The sequence below is a fragment of the Lepisosteus oculatus genome, chromosome 10 (genome assembly GCF_040954835.1).
Source record: "Lepisosteus oculatus isolate fLepOcu1 chromosome 10, fLepOcu1.hap2, whole genome shotgun sequence".
NCBI lineage: Eukaryota > Metazoa > Chordata > Actinopteri > Semionotiformes > Lepisosteidae > Lepisosteus > Lepisosteus oculatus.
Window position 1 is genome coordinate 10,407,432 of NC_090705.1, and position 25,652 is coordinate 10,433,083.

At 38.4% G+C, this 25,652-nt stretch overlaps 1 protein-coding gene across 4 annotated transcripts in view; it reads left to right on the plus strand.

The window, feature by feature from the left end:
- oxr1a (oxidation resistance 1a) overlaps positions 1 to 25,652 on the plus strand; it is a 176,026-nt gene that overhangs the window by 16,478 nt on the left and 133,896 nt on the right. For all 4 annotated transcript variants that reach the window (XM_069194898.1, XM_069194895.1, XM_069194897.1 and 1 more), the window contains exon 2: positions 2,366 to 2,458. In XM_069194898.1, coding sequence (XP_069050999.1) covers positions 2,442 to 2,458 — 17 coding nt within the window. In that variant the 5' untranslated portion in view covers positions 2,366 to 2,441. The remainder of the gene's footprint in view (positions 1 to 2,365; positions 2,459 to 25,652) is intronic.

A 25,652-nucleotide genomic window follows, 5' to 3' on the forward strand; every position in this document is an offset into this window, starting at 1 on the left:
TTGGGTTTCTTCAGCATAAGCACTTTTACACGTCTCTAGGTAGAAGGGGTGCCGTACATTATTAATTGTCTTTGGTTGACTGAGTAGATAATACAATTAATCACTGGTTCTTTGTTTAATTTTTTGGGGGGTGCAGACAAATACACAGTTGTTGTTGTTTTAGTCAAAAGTCATTCATACAGTAGCACAGGTTGCCACACTAATGGAAGCTGAAAAGAATCATTATGCTCTTCAAGATAGGAGGAAAATGACCATTTTGTGCAATCACCAAGGACACTGCCCTTAATTATAAATTTATAAGTGTGAACCGTGTCTGCGTGGACCTTACCATAAATTATTGAATTCTTTCCTCTGCAGTTATGACCTTTCATGAAAGAGAAGTAAGCTCAGTTATTTTACCTACAGATTGTGCATTACAGATTTGAATCCAGAAGATCTATTGTGCTTTTTATATATTAAAATGTTTTTTATACATATTAAAGCGTGCATTTGTGTTAGCACGGGGGATTTGAGCTTTTTAGTTAGTTTGAGCACAGATGCTTTTCTTGTTAACATGCCCCATTGTCAGTGGTCAGTGTGCTCCTTTAACATTCATTGAACGCTTTCAATATTTGCATTGCTATGTTCTTATTAACATAGGAACTGGGCTTAATATTTGGATTTGGCATCAGATCATCGTTTGTTTATGTACCAGAAATGTCATTTTAAGTTGCTGGTACTGTAGATTTTCACTGAGGGGTAATGGTTAATGTTACATCCCCAAACATGAGCCCATCTGCTTTTTTGTTCTTTCTCTTCAAACTCTTCTGTTTGTCTGAAACAACATCGGCAGTCTGGAGGAAAGCAAGTTGCAAATTGCCAAGACCAGACTTTGCACCCAGCACCTAAACCCAAATGTTTCTTTTGGTGCAAAGGTTTGGGGAGCAGCAGCCCAATCAGATACTTACAGACTCTGATGATGATTGCCCAACTGAATCATTGGCATTCAGCGCCTTGCACAGCTGACTTTTTCAACTCTTTTCAGTGAGAAGAGCATAAGGCCCGTGTATATAATTGCCCTTTAGATATATTCACACCCATGGTGAAATGGGAACAAATAACATCATATAAAGCAGATTGTGTTACAGAATGGGTTGTATTTCTTCCTTATAAGTTCTAAAAATTAAAGTAGTCATTGCTTTGCAAACAGCAAAGTTGTTTATCATAAGGTCTGGAAAACACAGTGGTCACACATATTCACACCCCTGCAGTTTGTGTTTGGTAAATCCTCCTCTGGCAGGGAATGCACTGACACCTCCTCTAGTGCGACATGAGGTTCTGGCACTTCACTTCAGTGGACATGTACAGTATGAGCAGTACTTCATGTGGATGTTGTCTGTGCTTCAATTTCTGTTAGTGAACTCTCGACTTGAGTTAGAATCAGAAATGTATTGGTCACTCTAAGATAACCCCAGATTTTCTGCAAATGCAAATGTGCACCTGCTTGTGCTTTAAATAAAAGTAACAAGACGTCCCAGTGATGCTACAGAAAACGTCACTTTTCCTGATCGAGGGTCTCTGAGTGTTCATGTTAGTAGTGGTGGGAATGGCATTTGTACTGTAAGTGTTATGAAAGTGTTATGAGCAGCATTTCCATGTGTGATTTTTGCCACAAAACAATGTATGCTGACAGTACATTGTAGAATAGCCTGGAGCTGATTGGGATTGCAGCAGGAATCGGCTCCAGGCTGTGTTAAAAGCAGTGGTCACGCTTTAAGCATGTACTGAAGAAATGGCCTGGAAAAAGATCTGGAAAAAATGTTTTAGAACTTTTAATTCATTTGTTAAATGTATTAAGCACTGTAATTGTTTAATGGTAAACGAGAGACTTGTCATTTACTGCGTACTCTTCCATATTTAGTTGTCTGTGCTTCGATTTCTGTTCGTGAACTCTCATCTTGAGTTAGAATCAGAAATGTTCAATAGGATTGAGGTTTAGGTGGGGAGATGGTTATGAATAACGGAAGAAAATGGCATTTGTTTGCCTCTCAATGAATGGATGTACAGTATACACACCTGATAGATCAAAATCTTGTTCCAAGCCCTACAGCAAGAATGCAATGTTTCTTGCTCTCTGTCCTGCATTTAAGTGTTTAAAGGAAAATGGTCATGCAGATGACTGCCAGGCCATACAGCTTGTTGGTTGTCAAACATCTTTAGTTCTCTGCCTGCGTGCTGCAATTTCTCCTGCCTCAGCCTGCTGAATCCCCAGTACTGAAAAACGTTAATTGAGGTTGTTAGGGCTTGCACTGGGCCGGATAACCTTGACATTATGTGAACGACACGGTATCGCCTCATGTCATTCTCGTCTCCCTTTTCCACACAGCTCTGTCCCCGAAGGCACCCCGTCTTAACCTTGTCCTCCAGAATCACTTAAATCGGAGAACGAAGGCTTTGCCAGGATGTTTAGCACCAAAAGGTCAGTATTTGTCTTGGACTTTTATAAACCTTTGGTTTCACTCGGCAATGCGTGTTTTGCAGAAATGTTAAATGGATTTTATGACTCGACTTGGATGCATCCCGCTTCTTTGTCTTCATTTTGTTTTTTTTTGTACCGTATTTTCCTCTGCATAGTCTTAGAATGAAATGTGCAAAGGTTATTTTTAGTTTATTTGTAGAAAAAAGATAGTTTGCAGTTGAAAGTGTACAAGTTTCAGCTTACTTCAGCTTCAGTGGGTATATTTACTGACAGTTAAGACCATGATTTTTTTTTACATCTGAATCAATATGTAAGCCAATTTTATAGGAAATTCACTTGTACTGTATATGTAGGATTAGAAATTGACTGACCAGAAAAGGCTTTGCAGAAAGGGTTGATAGTGTCAGCTCTTTTCATAAGCAAATGCAGTTTTCAGTAAAATAGAACAACACAAATAAAATAATTGATTCATATTTTCATAAAAACATTTTAATTATATTCTTTGGTTAAATTGGTTCTAACAAGATAATTCTGCAAATATTTAAACCTGTTTAAGTCCTGAAGGTTGTAAGTTAGAATTGTCTGTTCACCAAATATAAAACTTTGTGGCCTTATGACTCACATACTGTATTTTACTTCATATCCCAGTGGTCTCATAATTTTCATGTTTTGTATATACTGTGACAACAGTTTTCATAATGTTGGGAAAACAAGATTAAATACTGAGGAACTATTTGAGACAATTCAGAGCAATTACTTTATTTGGGGATACTTCTTAGAAGAGAATCCTTTAACATATTCAAGGGCTTTGACATTGCTATAGCACAGTGACAAATATACTGTAGTTTTATTTTATTCAAATTCTTTTCAAATTTACACAATAACTGAACACCTGCATTGGTCATATGCTGTAGATAAGAAAATACAAATCCACTGATTTCTGGGTTCTTATTTCAGTATTTTGTCTTAGTTTGGGCTTGTTCCTGGTTTGTGTATCTCATTAAATGTTCTTCTGTGTAATATTTCTGCATATTTGTAAGACAAGCTTGGGAAAGTACAGATTTGTAGGTAAATGTTCCAGCGTATACTGTAAATTAAAACGGTTAAATGGTTCTTCAATGTAGCAAATAGTCATCATTGAAAGTGTAATTGCTCAAAAATGCCTTGTAGTCATTTCAAGGCTTGAACTGCTGACGTTTGATGTTTTTTTTAAAGTTTCATAAGCAAGAATGGCAAGCCCTTAATCCCAGCCTCATGCTGTCAGGTCTTGTGGTTAATAACCGTTATGGTTGTATATATATATTTTTATGATATTACCATGACCCTAATCTGCAACTTTATTATTCTGTTTGACCAGATTTCAATTTCATTACACCCTCAACAACTAAAGTTGTCATGTCAAAATCTCTTCAATTAGAAGAAAGCGTAATGAAATCATTAAAGCTTTGCTTTACAAGTCTAATTTTTATTTTAGTTCAATTTGTGTATTTCAACTTTATTCTGTTTATACTTCTATTTTTATGCCGAGCCACTTGTTGTTGAACCTATTTTACAACCACACTATCAAAGTAATATGTTGTATATGCTGCCTCCTTCAACATTATGTACTGTAAAACTACAGTAGCTGCCTTTTTTTCATTTACAGGCGAATCTTCAATTCTATTCTAAATTACACTGGACTCTAGCACAACTTACAGAGGATGGAAGTTAATGTACAGTATTCCTGCACATTTAGTACATTTAGTTAGCGCAAGCTGCAGTATTCCTATGGAAGCCTGTTTGCACCATGGAGAAAAAAAAAGTGTCATAACATTACCTATTGTATTTGCAGTGTTATCTCATTTCAGCTCAATAGTTTCCATCCATGGCGCTAAAAGGCTTCCATAGAATTCTAGACTTAATTAAATGAATCTATTACTTTAAAAAATACCCTAGGAAATAGGTGTTGAAATAGTCAGTAATAGTCTTGTAGCACAGAAAAAATGAGGTAAATGAGAAAATGCCACATTAAATTCACTGCAGTGAACTCGCATAGGAAAAGTAGGTTTGCTACTTTTGCCAAAAGGCAAGTCGCCCTGCTTTGCTGCAATGTTGTCAACTGCTTGCAGATCAGCACTTTTTGGGAAGGGTGACCAAATGAGTTAGAGATGCAGTACAGGTGTGTAGCTTACTTAATTAATGTATGTATGTGCTACAAAGTGTACAGCATTAATCCAAGAGCTGTTAAAAAATGTTCTGGGACTTGCGTAGCATTGTTGATGCCTGTTTATCTAATGTGAGCCAGACTGCATCTGCTGACTTTAATATTGGTTTACTCTGCAAGCCCTAGGAGGCAATGAATTCACACCCGGCATACACACCAAGACTTTAATTAAGTCTTTCATTAAATTTTAATCCATTCAACAGCAGAGACATATTACTTAACCATTGATTAGATTGGGATTAATTCCCAAATGGAGAAGAGCATTATAAATCTGTATATTTAGGTGGGGGAAGTAGGTTTAAATTTGAGACATACAAGCTACTTTTCTGTGCTCCCTAGTGGTGTTGAAACATTTTATAATTATTAATGGAGCGGGTGACGTGGTGAAGCAGGCATCTGATTGAATGATTTTCTGTACATTTGCATATTTAAAGGTAGCTTGAGCACCATTAAATTGGATCTTTAATTTGAAGGATTAGTTACTGAGCTGCCTTGTAGTTTTAGCGACTCATTAAAACTTTGCCCCAGTGAAGTCATAAATCTTATTCAGTGAGAAAGACATAATTTTCTAAGAGGTTTATGTAATTTGTCTCTGGGCCACACTGGGTATGTTTCTCTCTAATGAACCTTGCCTTTGTTTACATCAGAAAATAGCATAATAATGTTAAGAACACACCCTGAGAGCATGTTTTTTTTTTTCGTGATCATCCACAAAGTGTCAAATAAATGGTCTACGCTGTGCTTCTGCAAATGTTTGCGATTAGTTTCATACATAATAGGAAAAAACACACCCTTAGGGTATCTGTTGGATGAATTTGACCTTAACTTCTTTTCCAATCTCTTGTTGCATTTCATCTTGCAGCTTACTCCAATATCATTGTATGAATACTGAATACTTCCATTGATCCTCCGTTATTAACAACAATTTTTTATATACAGTTCATACTATTTTAAAGAGGATTGCAAAAGAGGCTGAAAGTGGGGACAGTATTTTAGATTTGTGTCGGCTATGTAATTCAAGAAATGTAAAGCCTGCCTGTCAAAACTCTTAATTATATTGCACATTCAAGGAAACTCACTTCATTCTTTAATTGGCTGTCCCTTGTGATTGGGGATCATCCAAATACCCGAAGGTGACTGATAGTGGAGTTTTTTGCACACTCCGATAAGTTGAGCAGGTGTTGCCCTATAATGAGTTACTAAAATGATAAAATGCCAATCTTGTTTGTAGCGCATGTGCTGGCATCTTATTGAATAGAAATGGCAGGGGTAAATTATTTCTGCTGTTGCTGAGGTCCCAGGATTTGATCAATGTAGCGTCCTGCAGTCAGGTTGCCATCAATCACTGCAAGTGGATTTCTGTAGCAACTAGACATTCCTGCCCAGATCATCGCAATTAGATCACTCTGTCAAGGGTGAGCATTAATGCAACGTATTGATGGCACAAAGGTACAACTCAACTTACGGTACATGGGTCCTCTCCGGTTTTCTATCGTTATTCTCCCCAGGCTTGGTATTCAACAGGTTAAATCTTCTCATTACCTCACTTGTTATTCTACAGTTAGTCACTGACCGAGAATGTCACAGTTACACATGAGTGATCAATGCATCAAAATGATGCTAGAAGTATTTAAACAGGATCCAAAATCCATATACATTTAGTTTTCTCAAAATATCTATGCATAGATGGTAATAAATAGTGATAACGGTCATTTCATGCCCAGTTTATAGATGTTGGTACTGGGAATGGCAACCAGAGCTTTGTATAATTACCACGGCATCAATCTGTGTTAATCTGTGTTAGCTGTTAAATACTGTACATAAACCTGCCTGGCTCTATACTAAGGCACTGTTGGGACATTGGTATGCACATGCTGATGGCTGTTCTGGATGGCAGCACAGAGTACAAGACAAGACGTGTGGGTGAGGCAGTAAAGGTCAGTGCGGCACAAGTTATCTGGAACGGACAAGTGCATGAGACTGCCTGCCAGTTTCTTCAGTATGTAATTGGCACGAAGCAGTTCAAACTTGGTGAGAAACAGTAAAAACTGGGTGGTGTGTGTGTGTGTGTGTGTGTGTGTGTGTGTGTGTGTGTGTGTGTGTGTGTGTGTGTGTGTGTGTGTGTGGGGGGAGTAGCAATTCAAACAATTGTAGTAAAAAAAAAACAAAAAAAAACATTCTACTGGAACTAGCAATGTGAGTTCCAACAGCTTCCAGGAAAATTGAGCTAATAGACCGTGGCCCTTTCTTGTTTGTGGCCAAGATCAGTAGAAAATTAGTTAGTTTTTGTAGATTACTTTTTGGTTCAAACTATAGGCATGTTTGTTTCTCTATTACATCTAATTACTTACATTTTCAAGAAGAATTTCAATCTAATGTCAGTTAAATATGACCGTTTAAGTGTATTTCAGTTTATGGAACTCAGAAGTAGATGTTAAGGTTAGACGGTTTCCTACAACATTACAGCACTTGAATTAAGTGGAGTTTTCTCCATTATGATGTGGAGTTGAGTAGTCCTTTCAGTACCTCGCATGTCACTGCTGCACTTCAGAAATGAATTCACCTAAGCAAATGACACAATTTTCAAGGAAAGTAGTTAGCATATGTAGCGCATCAGAGTTTTTCTGGAGATCTAAGGATCAGAGCCACATCCTGGTGATTTGAATACACTTCAGTGTGTGACCTTGTCTGTTTTTGGCAGTCCAGCCATGGCTAAGCTCTCCCTGCGGGTTTCGCTGACAGCCAGCAAAAGGCCTCTAATTATTTCTGAAAATTTAAGCACAGCTCCCTTTTGGACAACTCGCAGTCCACAGAAGTGCCTTTGAAAGACATCCAATAAAGATCATTAAAATGAAATTAAACTGTGAAATTCACTAATAGCAGTTTGTGTCGCTACATGCTGACTTCTTACGCAGACAGTACGCGGGTCTGTCTTCTGCATCGTTAAAGACGGACATGGTGTCTTTTGATTAAATGCATTATTTAATTACAGCGCAATACTGCGTTTGTTGATGGCTTCCATGTTCTTAATCTCATTTTGCACAAGAGTAGCCATGTCTTGTACAGCATTTTTTAAATGTTTTACCAGCACTGTTGTGCACTAACTACCTTATTCTAGTATTTTCAATATGTTTTCGCTTACATAAGAAATTCTCCCATCCAGTTTCATTCTTTGTGCAGTACTGGGGAGGGGCATGGTGTCTTTGGATTTTCATTCCAAATCATCTCTTAACCTACATCGCTCCTAATTGGATGGGACTAATTTAATAGCATCTCCCTGATCTTCAGGTGCTTCTGCCTTTAACGGATCCAGAACACCTGCAGACACCTGTAGTCCCAACAGGACCCATGGACTGCTGTAGTAATTCACATATTGCATAGCTAAGCTTACATAGCTGTTTTTACTACCACTCCAGACTTCATTCACATATTGAGCCTTCTAGTCTTACATAGCTGTTTTTTACTACTATTCCAGATCGGCAGTAAGGTGCCCTTTTCTATCCATCCATCAGTCTGTTATCAAAGTGCCACTTATTCCCATTAAGAGTCATGGCAACTCAGAACATATCCCTTGAGCCCAGGGCTCATGGTGGGACTACACACAAGGCCAATTTAGAGATGCCAGCATGTCTTTGGGGGGTTGGAGGAAACCAGGGCACCCAGAAAAAGCCCTCAGAAGCATGGAGAAGAGGCGCTCTCTGCTCAGAGCCCCCTCGTCTGGCCCAGATTCACACTCGGAGCACAAGAAGTATGAAGCCACGATGTTAACTGCCATGCCTTCATGCTGGCCTAATGTGCCATTTGGCTAAACGTACTCCCTAAACAATTAAAAGCATTTTATTTAACAAAAGCTACCTCATTCTCTCATCAAGATAATAGTTGCCTTTATGCCACATGATTAGTCAGTGAACATTTAAGAGGCCTTTTTAGTCAAGGGAAACATAATAAATGCTTTACAAGATAAAAGCCCAAAAGTCATTTGTTTTCTTCTCTAAAGGATGCTGGAATTTAATGAATCATCCCATGTTGCATCATATCATCTAATTTTAGAGGGCTAATGACTAGATCAATTTAAAGTGCATTTTGAGAAGACAAGTATGCCCTTAACCGCACCAGGAGGAAGAATATCTCTTCAGAGCATTGTACTCGATCCTTTAAGTCTGTCGCCTTTTAAGGAACAGCATACTTTCTTTAGAGAAGCCGGTTAGAAAGACGAATATCATTTTTTGTGTGCAAATGTGATAGGACTCAAATTGATGTTTTTTAAGTTGGATCAAAAGTGTTTTAAAGAGTGAGATAAGGGGGAAAGACAAAAGCCTTGATAATTCCTTTTGGACCTTGTAGTACTAAATATGTTCTTTAGAAGATTCACCTTGTAAGTAAATGCTTCTAAATGTGTATACTGGTAATAATGAATACTTTTTTCTTTAAAAGAAAAAAAAAGGTTTGGAGAATCATTCTATCCCAGTGATATTTGAATGAATCTCACTTCTTTGAGCTGTCCTGGCTTAGACAGAGGAGAGAATGTACAGTATAGAATTATTTTAAAATGGTTAAATCAATGTATGCTACAGTACATTACTTATTGTATATTTACCTGACTCTATAAACAGTTCCTATAAACTATAAAGTAGTTCCTTATACTCCGAAATGATAAATATTTGTTAGTACAGTGCTGCAATATCAAATGCCTTTAATATCAGATACTTTTATTATAATGGTTATTGTTTAAAGATGCAATTTATCTTCTGTAAGTCTTCTTACAATATGACCATTATCAGTATCTTCAAAGATGTTACAATTTATTGGTAGAAAAAGTGAGTTTCCCTCCAGCATCTGAAGACCTTGGGGGTAAATGGTGCTATACAATTGTCAGATATTAAAGAAAGTAGAGTCTCTCTTAATTTAATAAGTAGTATGAATCAGTAAGGTTTCAAAGTCTAATTTTTTATTTCTGTAGGGATGTGTGCTCCTCTTCCCTGTCCCAAGAAAAAGACTTTTTAGAGTAGCAAATCAATTATAGCTTGCTTGTCTTGGGAGGGAGGTGATAACTAGAGTACCTCATGTAATGGGGAGAACATGATAGGCAATCTGTCCCTGACTCGAACCCAGGACCCTGGATCTATGAGGTAGTAAAGTTTACCACTGTGCTACCCACTCATCATTATATCCAAGATGGTCTTTTGCAAATTGAACAAAAATAACTAAGAACTCTGCCTTGTGTGTGTGTACAGGACGGAACTCAGAATCACTAACATTTTTAGAGACCTTGCTCATCGTGTGCTTCCCCTTTTAAGATTCAAGTTGCTTTAAAAAAAAAAAGCTTTAGCTTTTCTAAGAATGATGCAATGTGCCGGCACGTCAGGGCTAGCCCATATTAGACATTTTATTTTGCAGTATTATATTGTTTTAACACTTAAGTTTAAAATTGGTAAGCGGATCAATTTACATTGATCCGCTTTCCAGTTGTGTAATTAAACAGTCCAACAGTGGCATATCCTCGCCATTCCTTCTCATGACTTACAGTAAGATTATTTACTTGAAAGCAGCTCAAAAATCCATTTCTTTGGGGTCATTTGCAGACAAGCAATGGAGATCGTACTCTGTTCTTGGGCATCTGCAACTGGAACTAGACTGCAAAGCTGAACAAAGTGCCTCCACTCAAGCCATGAAGCTGGGAGGCGAGTTGGGGAAAAAATAAGAACTATTGGTTTCCCGATTAAAACAAAGGAAAGCTTCTTAGTAGGGGGTACTGATTTTAGCCTCCTAAAATACAGTTAATCTTTTACATTTGTCTTCCCTTTGATGTGTGTTCAAAGCAACGTTAATTTAAAATTGCTGGAAATCTCAAATGTACCAGCTGGCATTATGCTTGATTAATGATACAGCTGTAGTAAAGAAAGCTTGAAGATTCTTTTGGCAGGTAGGATAAAGTCAGATTATTCTGCCCCCTGTAAGGAAATGCGAGTCACATCAGTTGTTGTGTTGAAAGGTGTTGGTGGTCCTTGACACATGAATAGCGACATTACTTACAAATCTAGGGAAATTATAAGAAATCCAGTCACCAGAAAATCAGTCACAAGCCCTGAACATTATTGTAATTCTTTTTGCTGTTCCAGGTATATGTTGTAAAAACCTTTTTTTTTTCATGTAGCTGTACTGTACGTTAGGGTTCTTTGGATTAAATTATTTCTAGGATCATCTGTGATTTGCAGTTATATTATGTGTATACACTTAAGAGCTTAAAACATGCTAAAGAACAGTAACAGATGTAGCTGTTTTTTTCCTATAGAATTCAGTACACTCATAGCAAATGTCCGTTAATAGGAAAAATTATATTTACTCCTCTTCCATGTCATTATAAATTAAATAAAGGAAAAGGAACATAAAATTAAGGCAGAAGGATGTGACCAATTAAGCCTATTTATTTATTGTCCTTCAGTGAATGAATTGCCAAACAATTAATACTGTATTGTGTTAATTCTGCAGATCAGAGAATGTATCCATCAGGCATTGGTAAGTACTGTATATAGTGATGTTTGCACTTACAGTACATAGAAGGATCTTGGTACCGTTTTATATTCTATCCTTACTTTTCTCTAATAGGGCTCCTGTATTATTAATTGCCTAAACAAGGAAGAGCAATAATACGTGCCTGAAAAGTTGTTTCATACTGTACTGTACACACCGTCAGAAATATTTGCTGGACACGAAGACTGCAGAAAAATCTGCCCTTGGATGTTCCTTCTGGAACAGCACAGGCTTAAAGTAGGACATGTACTGTTGTAATTCAGCAGTGAACAGAAACAGAGACGAGTGAATTCATTCTCAGGACGAGGAAGCAGTGGACCTCAGGCATCTCACTAACTGCGAGTTATATACTGAGCTAGGCAAACTGTGTCTGAGCAGAAGACAAGGCAAGAAGAATGCGTTATCTTGTACGGGCAGTTAACAAGTGATGCTACTGTAGGTGAGTTCGACCCTTGGGATTTTAAGAGTGTACTGAAAAGATATGTGCCTCTATCAGCTCATTTTGACAAGGCTAACAAATCCAGTGGGAAATAGGCTTACCCTAAAGAGGAAAATGTCGTACAGATAGAGTAAGGATGGAAACCAACTGCAGTGTTGCCATGATGTTTGCAATTACTGAGCGCTAGAACTTGGAAAAATCTTTCACCTTCTGGGACCGCTGTACTGTAGATTTGTTGTTTTTGATGTAGAATGATGTAGAATATCATAATCTTGATATTTAGAACCATTTCCTTTACAAACAGCAGAGGCCAAACAGGTGAGTGTGGTGCAGAGGAAGTTAATTTGTCACAAGGGGATTCCAGAGACACTTCTAACTGAGCTGGGAATTGACTTTTATGTGTCTACTTGTAAAACAGTGGAGTTAAATAAAGCCTTCGAAACAAGGCCTTTTAAACTAAACCCTTCCATCTAAAGACAAATGGTGGGACGACACCAAAACTTTGCATGTTCAGATGTGACACAGGAAAATGTTGGGATGTGCAGTTGCTTTATTTGCTTTTCATCAAGATGGCCTTTTCTTCTTGGGGAAATCGTGCCTATTTGCTGTATATCAACAGATAGGGTAGAAAATGGAACTCGGAAAAATTAGAGTTAAATCCACTATATACAGTAGATGGTATGCTGTGTACCATGGTCACTGAGCATAGTTTCTGCATTGGCATTCTAGTGCATTTCTCAGCCAAAAAGTATCATTACACAGAGAGTGAGTGCACCTGAAAACTCTGAAGAAAGAGATAAAAAGAAATTGATTTTTGTAGCATTGAGTCACCGAGTAACTGAAAGGCTGGGGCCACTCCACTGAATCTGTTTTCTGGTAATACTGTAAATATCCAATTGTTCTTGCCTAAAAAGGAAGAAATGGTAGCCGGCATGTACAAGGTGGAAATTGAAGTGGTTTAAAATTCAATATAGACAGATCCCCATAGAGACAGATTGAAGACCCCGCTGTTGAAAATCAAGTTAAAGGATGAAACTCCAGTGAGTCTGCAAATTCTTTTATCAGTTCCATGTACATTTTTCTGACCTTTATTAAAATTCTGAAATTAACTTGACGTGACCTATTCTTATTTTTTCTTAATCTCTTATGAGATGAAGTTGGATTGAAGGAGAGCAAGACTAGCACAATAGTCTTAAAAAAGTAAGATTAAATATGAATTTGCCTGTCATTTGCCTTGTGTTTTTTTAAGACACACAAGTTTTGTAATAAGCATTTTAGAATGAACACTCTTCAAAGCTGTGCTGGGACCAGTTGCTTGCTGAACTATTTTATGAATATTAATTGGCTCTCTCTGTGACAGCACTACAACAGATGAAACTATTGCAACTTTCTTGATTCTCTTTTAACACTTATTAGTCAATATTAGCAACCTCTGACAGCTGTATTGCCCATTGTAAGGGCTCATCAGTGTGACAGATGTATTTACGTCTCGGAATAAACACTTCTGCATTAGGGTTGGGTATACAGTATCCGCTCTAATGTTGTGAATAAAGAGCCGGTTAACATGTTCATACCCATAATGAATACACTTTTTTTAAAATTATTTGTGCAGACTTTTTAATGTTATGTAGTTCTATCATTTTGATTATTTTCTTAACATTTTTGTGTGGATGGATTGTGGTGGCCCTGAGGAAAGTGTTATTTGCAATTAAATTATATTAATATAATTAAATAAAGAAAATATTAGAAGAAAATGGAATTTGGCTTTAAGAGATCACAATTCTGCTTTATAGTACCTTTTTCTTTTTGCTTTTCATGTGTTTTGCTAGATTATTATACAGTATAGCCTTCCTCATCTACTGCAGATTTGCCAACATTTGCTCACACACAGTTTCCTTACTGTGTGAGTCTTCCCAACTGTGGAAACTTCTGGTTAGCAGAAACCCCCTTCACTGTGCCTGAAGAAACTTTTAAAAAGTGCATGGCTTCTCCACCAACTTATCTCTCTCGCACATCTCCCTCACTTCCTCAACATTTTGTTGCTTTTGCATGTTGAATACTAGTATCGGTGATCTGGATTTTTTTAAGGATAGAGGTCTGCAAGTTACAGTTAGCCGTTGGTGAATCTAACAGACTGTGGGAACATTTCCAGCTGGTTTCTATACAGTGTATTCAAGTGTTAACCAGCCACAGGGGTATTCAGGAGCATAAACCCTGAAGTTGGCAAAGGAAGGCCGTATGAAACAGTAAGATTAGGAGGACACCCTGCGGAGTGTCTCATAAAGTATTCAAATGCGCACACAAATTCAAAACAAAAAATAATGAAAATAAATGCAGATGTCTCTTGACTACCCCTTAGAAACTGCATATATTTGCTTGTGCCTCATTTTCCTTGTTTGCTCTCATCCTGACATTGGTACCCTTATGTTGCGTGCATTCGTATTGAATGATAGTTATGTGTTATGAGGAGGATTTTGAAAGTAATGCGTATAGTCGGGTAATACGAATTCTGGTTAGCCTTCTGTCATTCTGCATTTCTGCTCATGAATTCAGCAGTGAAGAGGGACACTGCCAAGAGGAAGCGATCCCTGAGAACTTCCCTAACCTTTATCTGAACACGCTTCTAGAAAACGACTAGATTTGCATGCTTACCGATGGCCAGAAATTGAGTTTCTGAAAATTGAAAAAAGCTCAGGAGGTAGTTTGGGATTAAAAAAAAAGAAATAGAAGTTATGTTTTTTTAATTATTGATGGATTGTCAGTTTTAGACCCAAATATCTCTGGGGGAAGTTGTTCTCTGTGAATGTGAGAATAGTGGAGTGAGCCAGAAGGATATATGATCTTATTTGTCCAGCACCCGTTTTATAACCTTGAGCGTTAGTGTCACATACTATAGGCGTCTTGTTAATTTATTCTGATTCACTGACATGCCAAATCATTCCAGATCTGTTTCTTTGACCACCTTGGATGACTAACAAAGCATGAATATGCAGAGTCTTTCAAATATTGCATAACCAGACTTAATGCACACAGCTGTCATCGGTGTTGACAAATGTAGTCAGCCGCAGCTTGTAGACACACATTCAATCCCAGTGACAATCAGGAAAGAGATTTTTCCCCAGAGCCCTCCAGCCATCTGTAATAACGGGCCCTTGATTAAAAATATCCACTTTATTTTTCGCTTTGATTCATGGTTGCTGCTGCTTACTGCTTAAAGAGTGGCTTGAGTGTTGTTCATTAAATTTGAATTCATAAAGTAGAGAAAACTCATAGCTCAATCAGTGAACCTCTAAACTGGAATTGAAGCACAACTGATTTATTTTTTAAATGATTACTACTGCTGAGAGGTAATCAATAGTCCAGAAGGCTGTATTTCTCTTTATTTAGCAGTTTTTAATACATTTTCATCAATTAAGTTAACAGTTCATTTTTAAATGATTGTATTTGTTATAAAATTAGAATAGGATTAAGATTTCCATTTTTTTCCCCCCAGTATAATTGAAACAGCTCTTCATCACAAGCAGAAACTTATGAAATGATTTTAGAAATTCTAGAAATCATTTTTAAGGGGTTAGTTTTCAGTCTCAATTTTTGATTTCAAAGGAAGGCTTCAGACACTGCCCAGGGTATTTTCAAATAACAGGGCCTGAGTTTCATCTTCTTGCTTTTGTACATCATTCTCAGTTCAAATGTTTTCAGATCCTTCTGAGATTTTGGAATGCTACTTTCTGTTCTGCCTGCACAGGGATGTGAACTGCTTTTGTGGGAAAGGTTTGGTTTTGGTGCTATATACAGTACAGTATGCTGCTTGTATTGATCAGTTAATACAGATTGTACCAAGTGTGTTGAGGTAATTGAGTAACCATTAAAAAAAAATAATCTGATTCCGTTTTTAAATAAAGTTCTGCTCTAGTCCAGCCTTACACTACAGTATGTACAGTAGCAGCGTTGTCATAATAGTTGCTCTTAACATGAACCTTTCTGGTTAAAATATAAGTTGCCCTCGCTTATGTTCCAAAACCCTGGTTGATAAATACTATGGTTTAGGGTTTTAAGCATTCATATGAAGGAAAAAGAGCTTCCACTGTATGATTACCCAACTTTATTGGGAGCAAAAATAAAGAGGTTAGAAGAAAAAAAAGAATGGACACAGTGTGACCGTGCGTTCTCTCCTCAGCCTCGCACACCACACTTTCCCCTGTGTCAGAAATTAAATAAAACCTCTCTCACTCTAAACAAATTACCACAGTAAACATAAACCTAAATAAGAACATAAAATACAAAATACTGAAAATGTTAAGCCAAATTAAATGTCTCACAGCGGTTTAGTTTCTCACGATCCGTGCTACAGCCAACAAGATCTTTCGATTTCCCGCTTAAACATGACAAAATACAAGGAGGTGAATCATAACAAAATGTGAACTTAATAAAATGTAAATACACTAACAGTATAGTGGAATGTTATTTACCTTGAATGCTGAGGCACACAGCAAGAGTACGTATTACAGAGAGAACTAGAATGATATTGTTTGACGCTAATGTGAAAAATAGGGCTGGCTCGGGAGACGCAGGTGCTTGAGGGAGAACTACTGTATGACAACGACGCCGAGTCACGAGCTGGTTGAGAACTCTGTGTGAGCAAGGCTTTCCCATGGTCGGGAAGACGGCTTCTCCCAGAACGGAAACAGTGGTTGTCAGAAAAGTGCAGGGTCTACTGGCAGTTTCTCCATGCGCCCCTAATACAGCCTGGAAAAAAAGACTTTTAAAACCATCTGGGTTCAGCAATTGGCCTGGTTTTTACACAAGTGGGGGCTTCTGTTAACTTTCTACAATGACAAACTAAAATGGCCACGTTCAGCACATAAAATTGTTGAATGTTAAATCTCTGTTGTGATTTTCTGGGCTGGTAGGGTCTAGTGCACAGAGCAGTCACATGTACTGCACTGTACAGTCACTTATTGTTTGAGAGCTTTGCAATTAAACACATATGTAAAACAAGTTTTCTTTTTTTTCTTTAAAATGAAAGATGTAAAAAAAATTGAAGTTCAGGATTTTTTAACTGTTTCATAAGTCTAATGCTTATAGCTCCTGACTAAAAAGTGTCTGGAAGGCAGTCGTAGCACTGCGGGCTGGTGCATGTGATAAACGCACAGCTTGGTGAAAGGAGAAAATCTTGTCTTGTCCCTGCTGGTGAGGAACATTGTGCCAGTAGCAAAATTACAGCCACCGCATGCACTTCATTGACTTGACGCCAACAATTAAAACTCCACCAGTGAAGCCCTAAGGGGTCAGTCTTCCCAGGGCAACATGTATGATGTCAAATTAATGCTTTTAAAAATGTTGTACTTTTTATACCCAAGGTTTCTAATTCCAGTGTTTTCGAAAACAGCATTGGGAGATCAGCTGTCTATATTATTCTTAGAAAATTTCTGTTCTTTTTTGTGGTACGCGATATGTATCATGCAAACGGGCCTCATTAATAACTCCTTTGTGTCTCCATACATTGAAAATCTTATCCTACAGTGCATGATAATTCAGCAAGCCTGTCATTACCCTGAGTGGTGGCGGAAGGAGCTGGGTTTCTCCTGGCAAGTCATGCTCTTTACTCTCCATTGGTGTACCTCAGGGCTCTGCCCTGGGTCCTATAAGATCATTTTATTGGCCATATACAGTTTTTTGTATTAGGAATTTGTCTTTTCACATACCCCAACTTGCTGTCCATGAGACACACAGACAGGGAGAGAAGCTTGGGGTCAGAGCATAGGGTAAGCCATTTACTGGGGTTAAGGATCCTGCTCAGGTGCCCAACAGTAGAATTCCTTGGCCGGCTGTGGGATTCAAACCGGGAACCTTCGAGCCACAGGCGCAGATCCTTAGCCACATTGCCACCGGACCTCCTGTAGAGCTGTTGTTCTACACCAGGCCTGTTTAGTACTGTTTCTTGTGTGCCAGTGTATCTGCATGGTTTTTAATAATAGTAATTGCTTACACTTATATAGCACTTTTCTGCACACTCCATTCAAAGGGCTTTACAGGTAATGGGGACTCCCCTCCACCACCACTAGTGTGCAGCCTCATCTGGATGATGCGACGGCAGCCATAGTGCGCCAGTACACTCACCACACATCAGCTCTCAGTGGGGAGGAGAACAGAGAGATGTAGCCAATCAATAGATGGGGATTACTAGGAGACCATGATTGGTAAAGGCCAATGGGAAATTTGGCCAGGATACCGGGGTAATACTCCTACTCTTTTCATGAAACGCCCCGGGATTTTTAATGACCACAGACAGTCAGGACCTCGGTTTTACGTCTCGTCTGAAGGACTGCCCCTTTTAGTGTTTTAGTGTCCCCATCACTATACTGGGGCATTAGGAGCCACACAGACTGCAGGGTGAGTGCCCCCTGCTGGCCCCACTAACACCTCTTCCAGCAGCAACCTTCGTTTTTCCCAGGAGGTCTCCCAACCAGGTACTGACCAGGCTCACACCTGCAGAGCTTCGGCGGGCTGTCAGTTGCGAGTTGCAGGATGATATGTCTGCTGGCCTCTTTAGGTTTCTTTGAAACCACAGCACTTGTCAAGCTGGTTTAGGTCTTTAAGTACTGAGTTGGAATGAAAACCTGCAGGTGCTCCAGCCTATCCAGGACCTGCGCCACACCCACTCCCAGAGTCCTCTAATCACCTGCCATGACTTGCAGCGTCAGTGCTTTGCTGCTGTAGCTCAAATCTTTCTCTTTTGCTCTGCTTGTCTTGACACTCAAGCCAGCTGCCATATCACATCTTTTCTCTAAGGCGTCTTATCCTGGGTGCAGTCTCACCATCTCAAACTCAACCGCTCTGCTCAAGGGGGTACGAGTCTGACCTCCTGTTTTCCACTTCCTCTTCCTCCCCCTCCCCCTCCCTCAGGGCACCTCTCTGTCTCTATTCCTCTTGAGTCCAGCACTATGCCACCATTTGAACACAATTCATAGTCTGGGCTCTGCTAAACTACCACCTGCCTAGGCCTTCCACTAATCCAGAATTCTATAACTTACCTTCCCTGCTTTTCTCATGCTTCTCCATTACTCCAGTCCTTACGCTGGCTCCTTGTTGACGCCCACATCCATTTCAACACTCTAATTCTTAGCCTTTTCCCATTCAGTGCCTTTCAGTGTCTCATCTCTATCTACACCCACTCCAGCCCTCCAGTCCACTCTACCCCTCCTCATTTACCGGACTTTCTGACCCCCATTTCCAGAGTTTGTTCATTCTCCACTTCTGCTCGCTGGTGGTATGATGTGCTACCCCACAGAAATTAGATCTGTTCTGTCCCTGAAAACCTTTCAGCACCTTCCCAACACTCTTGTGATCACTCAGCTCTGAACTACATCCTTCAATTAGTCTTATAACTTATTTCACAAATGTCTGTAATTCTCAGATTTGCTAATTGCGCTTACTGTAAAGACATACTGTACTACAGGGTGTTTACTCTTCTCTACATGCTATCATTATGACCTTTATTTCTTATTTACTGTAAGCCACTATTGGTTCAGTGGCTGCTTACCTCATTGTCATTTTATCTACTTACCTTGATATTCTTCCACAATTGTTCCTTATCCTTGCAAATAATGTAATGTTTCTGAATTGAATGTCGGCCTGGGTAAGGGCATCTGCTGAGCAAGTAATTAATACAAAATAACACCTTTGAGAGCAGCAGGGATGAGTCATCTTGAATAAGCAATTGGAGATTGCCTGCTGTAGTTTGAAAACAAAACTCTGTGTATTAACTAACATTTCTGTGTTTTTTTTTTCTGTATAGGGATTTGTTGACCAGGTTTAAATGTTTTGCTTGTTTTTTTTCCTTTAATATAGCTACCTTTCCCATACTTTTGTATTTTTTTCCACATTAGAGTTTCTGGCAGTGTCTGATCAGGCTGTCTTTGGATATTTTTTAAATTCTTTTTATTATGCATATACTGTAGTATGTCATTCCTCAAAGATCTCAAACTGGAGCAACACAGTATATACATTTTTTTTCTTCCAATAACTTCATCCTTAGGGCTAAATTAATTCATTTCTTTAGTAAGTAGAGATTTGAGAGACTATGCATTGTGGTAAAGGGCATGAAAAAGACTTAAAATATTTTTTGTCTGGATATCTGCTCATTATATTTCTTCAATTTGCTGACAACCATTACACGTTCATCTAGGGCACAAAATCAGGTGGAATCTCTGAGGTAATTTTTTTTTTCTTCTGAATAAATCCTACCATGCTCTGAGCCTTGTGTTACTCATTTCCAAAGCCCATTTTACCAGTCATTTCAGTATTTCATTTTTAAATGTGGTGTCTGAATGTCATTTTGTATGGCATGTTGTATAAATTGGTAAATATTTTTTAATAATAGATTTTTTGAAATATATTTAAAGAACAAAGAAGCGGAACTGTGTAAGGCTGAATGGAGGATGGAGACAATTTTAATAGCTCGTGCTGATAATATTTCTTTCTCAAGTGCGAGATGGAGTCATTGAAGTGACACAGGCAATTTTTACAGCTATGACGCAGAACTGTGTAGCAATAACAGAAAAACAATTTACCATACTCGAGCATGAGCTCTAGTCTTTATATTTTATTCAAAGTAGAGAAAACAAATGGGGAAGAAGATATTTTACCATTTTTGATAACTTCTATTTCTCTCCACCTGTTTCCTTCTGTGTGCCACATGTATCTGTGTCCCTGCTGCTATTAAGGCTGCTTTTGGCTCTCCCACAGAGCCCTGGTGTGTGGCTTGCACCTACTGTAGCTCCTTCCACCTTTGCACACCTACGGAAGGGAGCTCTGTGCTTTTATTGGGGAAAACTGTGGCTGCCGCCTATGAAGGTAGTAGCCACTGGCAGCTGTGGTCTCTCATGTGGGCCATAGCTGATCCCCTGTCACACCATAGTACCACTCGTAAGGCCAGTGGTGTTTATCCCAGCGCCCTGGCTAAATTGCACTCTGCCGTACACAGCCAGGTCTAACCTTTCCGAATTTAAACTGTTTAAAAAACATTCTCATTCATCTGCCTGATCTGCAGCGTGGTGGGTCTGCAAGCAAATTGCTCGTAAGCTAAGCAGGTGTCCCACTTCGGTGGTGAACAAAGTGGGTCCCTTCAGTATATGTTAAAGTGTGTAGCATTATTCTGGATAAAAAGTGCTATAATCGCAGGACGTTATGTTTCAGACCTTGCCAAACAGTTTTTGCACTATGCCATGATTTGTCTCCAGAGATTGGTAGGGAGTATCTCTATATCAGATTGACAAGAAATGTCACTATGGGCACAGTGGGTTAGCATGGCTGCCAGCCCCCTAGTGCTGGGTCCCTGGGTTCAATTCTGGACCTAGAGTGCTGTCTGCGTGGAGTTTGTATGTTATCCCCGTTTGTGTGGGTTTCCTCCGGGTGCTCCAATTTCCTCCCACACTGTAAAGTCATACTGGTAGCCCATCCTGGGTGTACTCCGCCTTGTGCCAAATGCTTGTCAGCATAGGCTCTGGCTCCCCGTGACCCCATGTTGGCTAAAGTTGTGAAAAAATAAATGGATGAATCAAAATGTTGACTTCCTCAGAACTGAAAACTTCCGTCAATTCCTCAGTTGACATTCAGACCCAGCTCTGTTTTGGCACGGCACGAGTCATCCTTTGGAGAAAATCGAGTCAGACAGGAGAAGAAGCAGCCTACTTGTCAAGCACCAACTGAAGGTTCAAAATATTAATAGGATCTTCTATGCTGGTTTTAAAATTCTTATATTAGATAAGGATCCTTAGATCAAATAGATAATAAAAAGCAGAAGAGCTAGCTAATACAGTGAACATTTTAAAGTCTTCAAAATGCATTCAGTCTGTTCCACACAACACGTTTGTGAAGAACAGCACAGTTTATATATTATATATAAACTAAAAGTTTATATTATTATATTATTTTGAACCCATTCTGACACTAGTGAGTTTTGCATACAAGTGTAGTAAACAGATATCCCATACATGAAGAAGACATCTGTTTTCTTTTAATCTTACACCAAATAAATGAACCTGTTTTTATAATTATTTACTTGATTTTTTGATGCTGGTAGCAGATGACTGTTTCTCAAATACTTGATAAATGGTATGTTCTTTAACCCATATCTTAGTGCTTAGCAAAAGCCAAGAGCAATACTGTAAAATCAGTGAACCCAAAACCGTGAAAGATGTTATACCCTAGAGCGGCTCAAGTCAGTCTGGAGGAACTTTCGGTAATAGTGATGCTCTATATAAGGTGACAGGTGACAACTATGGGCACAGCTGGCTTTCTCTGATGTGACAGTGCCTTTATCTGGTTTAAAAATCTGCTTGCAACTTATTTTTAGCCAGTCAACTATCTTAATGTCTTCCAAATGTTTCTTCTTTGTGGACAAAGGCTAGAGTTTACATGCATTGAAAAAAAAAGCAAAAGAGATGTTATTTTTTTTTAAATAAGGAAAGCTGATTTATGGGAAAAACATTACTAGAATATGTGCACAATAAAAATGGGGATATTATGGGGCGCGATGGAGTGTTTTATTTACTTATTAAAACAAAGAGTTTTGCTCCTAACAGATGCAGTGGTAGGAGATATACAGTATGTGGAATCATGATGTTAAGTGATAAGGAACAAGTAATAGGCTTATTCCATGCTGAAAAGAGAAGAAAGAAAACACAACATTTTGGCTGTGGAGCCTTCTTCAGGTGCTCACACCTGAAGAAGGCTCCACGGCCAAAACATTGCGTTTTCTTTCTTCTCTTTTCAGCATGGAATAAGCCTATTACTTGTTCCTTTGCAGCCTACGCATGCTGTTGCAGCTACCCACCTGAACTATGTTAAGTGATATACTTACTAAGTGAGTCTATGGAAGTATAATAGTACAGGGAGGAAGCTTTTTTTTAACAGAAGAATCCAGCAGTTTCTCCACTACTGCAAGCCAATCCAGAACTGGGTTTTCCAGCAGGATAATGCAAGACAGCACATTGTGTTCCATTGTTTTCTGGGATTACAATGACATACTTTTTGGGAAATAATTTTCCATGGACATTTTTTCTCATGTCCTGAGAGCAGTAGATGTTAAAGTAGAACATCAATCGGCCCATTTGACAATGCCAGTGGGAAACTGGCTGCAGCCAGCCAACCTTTACCAGGTAGCTACGGTACATCTGAGTGGTGAATATCCCACAGCAGCCTGTCCAGGGGTGATCAGGTCTGTGCATCACAGCTGCCAGGGTTGTATTAGTGTGCAGGGAAGTCTTACTGATGCTAATGTCATTTTCCACTGTATTGTATTTCATGCTGAATATGTTGTGATGTTTGTTAACAGTGGAGTTGTTAACATCGGGGTCACTGGGGTCCAGGATTAAATTCCAGACCTGGAGTGCCATTGGAGTACACTTTGTATGTTCTCCCTGTGTTTGTGTGGGGTTTTGCCATGTGCTCCATTATCCTCCCACACTCCAAAGGTATACTGGTAAGTTAATCAGCTTGTGGAAAAATTGGCCTGGGTGTGAGGATATGTGTGTTGGTGTCCGTATCTGTTTGTGCCCTGCAATGGACCGATGTCTCCTCCAGGGAGTATCCTACCTTCCTCCCCTTGTTTGCTAGGATAGACTCTGGGATAAATTGGATGAAACGGTAAGAAAATGGATGGATGTTGTGATTCTTTGATCTGTAATTTGTTGTTTTTTTTCCTGTGATATCCGATATTGGTTGAAAATACTTTTGAATAAATCTTGTTAGATCTCGATGCATTTGGAATGGTTTAGTTAGAATATTTAAGTATGTTTCATTAACATGCAGTAGCATCACAGACTGAAGCAGAATTGTTAAATTGTATGTCTCCGTTTTATTTGTTTTAATTGTGTTAAGAAACCTGGAATCTCTTTTTCTTTCAGATGTCCTTTCCTAACAGAAAATTGTTCATCGTATTTGGAATTTGCTGAAGCATTGATATTGGAAAAAGAATAATGCATAATGAAAACACAGCATAGGAACAGTACCCATTAGTGCTCTTTTAGTACTTTATTACTGACTAAATCAGTAAGTAAAAGATCTGAGATAAAAGATCAGTAGTGCTTAATCCACAGACACTTGTCCTGAATGCTTTGTCTAGTAGTTATACTGGTATCTTGAATCTAAATGATTGCCATATTTCAGACAGGGCTTGGAAACCATAACTGATGGCACACTTGCAAAGTGTCATGATAATGAATTCAAACTTTAAGGTTATCTGTTATCTGGCTTGTCTTATTTAAGGAGATTTGAGTAACTCTTTAGTGTGCCGAAAAGATTCCTTTAATGAGACCAGCATTCTGCTACAATTACTGTAACATCCAAAATAGAAACAGAAAGATAAATCTATTGGTCACTTTCATTTCTTACTTAAATGTGCGAGTGGAAGTAATTTTACAGAATACTATTTGCATACAAGCCTGGACAAAATATGTTCTCTTTGTCCACGCTCATCATCAAGTAACATGCATGACATTTAAAACTTGAATTAATGCATAACATCAGCATTACATAAGCTATTCTTGGGCTACAAAAGCCTTAGGACACCTGGCTGTAAATATCATGAAAGATCATTTAATGTAGCTGAATGTACAGTATTCAGTTCAGCGCATAAAGACATCAGCAAATAAAGCTTTAGGGATGAATACATTTTCCCTGGCCTGGATTACAATGCTTAATGTCCTTGTGCTTGTGTTTTTTAAATGCCTTTAAAGTAGGTTAGTTACTATACAGTAGGTGTACTAAGTGAAGTCCAGTATCATTGCTTTTTATCACCTGCACATGAACTGAGACCAGAAGAATTTGATTTTCTTAGGCAGCTGTTCTGCCGCGTTTCCTGTCCCTGTTCTGAGGAATTCTGCCCTGTGAACAAGGCAAAAGCTTTATTACCTTCAGCCAGCTTCCACAGTGGGTAACCAGCATGAGTAGTGTACTTGAGCAGCGCCTCATGTTACAAATATAAACATTTTCTACCATTTCTTCATGATAGTTTCAAATGAGAGCCCGTAATCTACAAGACCGTAAAAGCACAAAACAGGTTTCAAAGGAGAAGGATTTTTTGAAGGAGGTGGTGAAAACAGAATTGGGACCAAAGTAACAATAATATTCACACATATTGTAATTGCCCATATGTTGGTAAGAAATCATTTTAATATTTTACCCCAATAGTAGTTTCATTATGCTGCTATAAACCATTAGCCTTTAACAACCTATTTGTCATGATATTGATATTTAGTGAAATTTATTTTTAATAAACTGCATGTTTTGTTAAAACTATGATGCAACCATTCTTAACTATCCAGCACTTAATTGTTGTATATTATGTATGTCATGCTAACATTTTTTTCTGCATGTTGCTGAGATAAACATTTATTAGACTCTTCTGGAATGTATTGAGATTTGATGGTTCAGATTAATGAAGAAATGTCAGTATTCTAATAATTGTTCCCTTTTTTAAAAAAAAAGGTTACATGATATAAACAGTAGAATCCCAGTTATTCTGTTAGAGTACTGTACAGTACATCTATTATCTGGGGGTTATTCCAAGTTTCTGTCCCCTGTGTCCTGTTACAATTTTAGTGTTATACAGTGTAATTCTAATCAAGATTCCAAATAAATTATGCCCCTGTGTCACCATTGGCTATTGACTGCATATGAAGCTTGTCAGTATTTGCTTTGTAATCAGCTAACTGTTGACTTTTTCAGGCAGCCATCAACTGGAGATGAAATTCATACTTATTTAGATTTACTTAAGCCTCTTGCTCTTGGGCTAAGAGTAAATCTGTTTTCTACTGTACTTCTTCCAAATTCCAGTATATAATCTGGCATCTTATGTTTCTATAAATACTAAAAATAGATGTTTTTTCTGGGTTAGATACTAGTGGTGTCAGTTTTATTTTTTCCTTTAGAAACCAGTGCCCAGTGTGGTGTACTTGTTGGTTTAAATGCAGACAACCTGCTATTCTGTTCCACTGCAGGAATTTGATCCAGGCAGT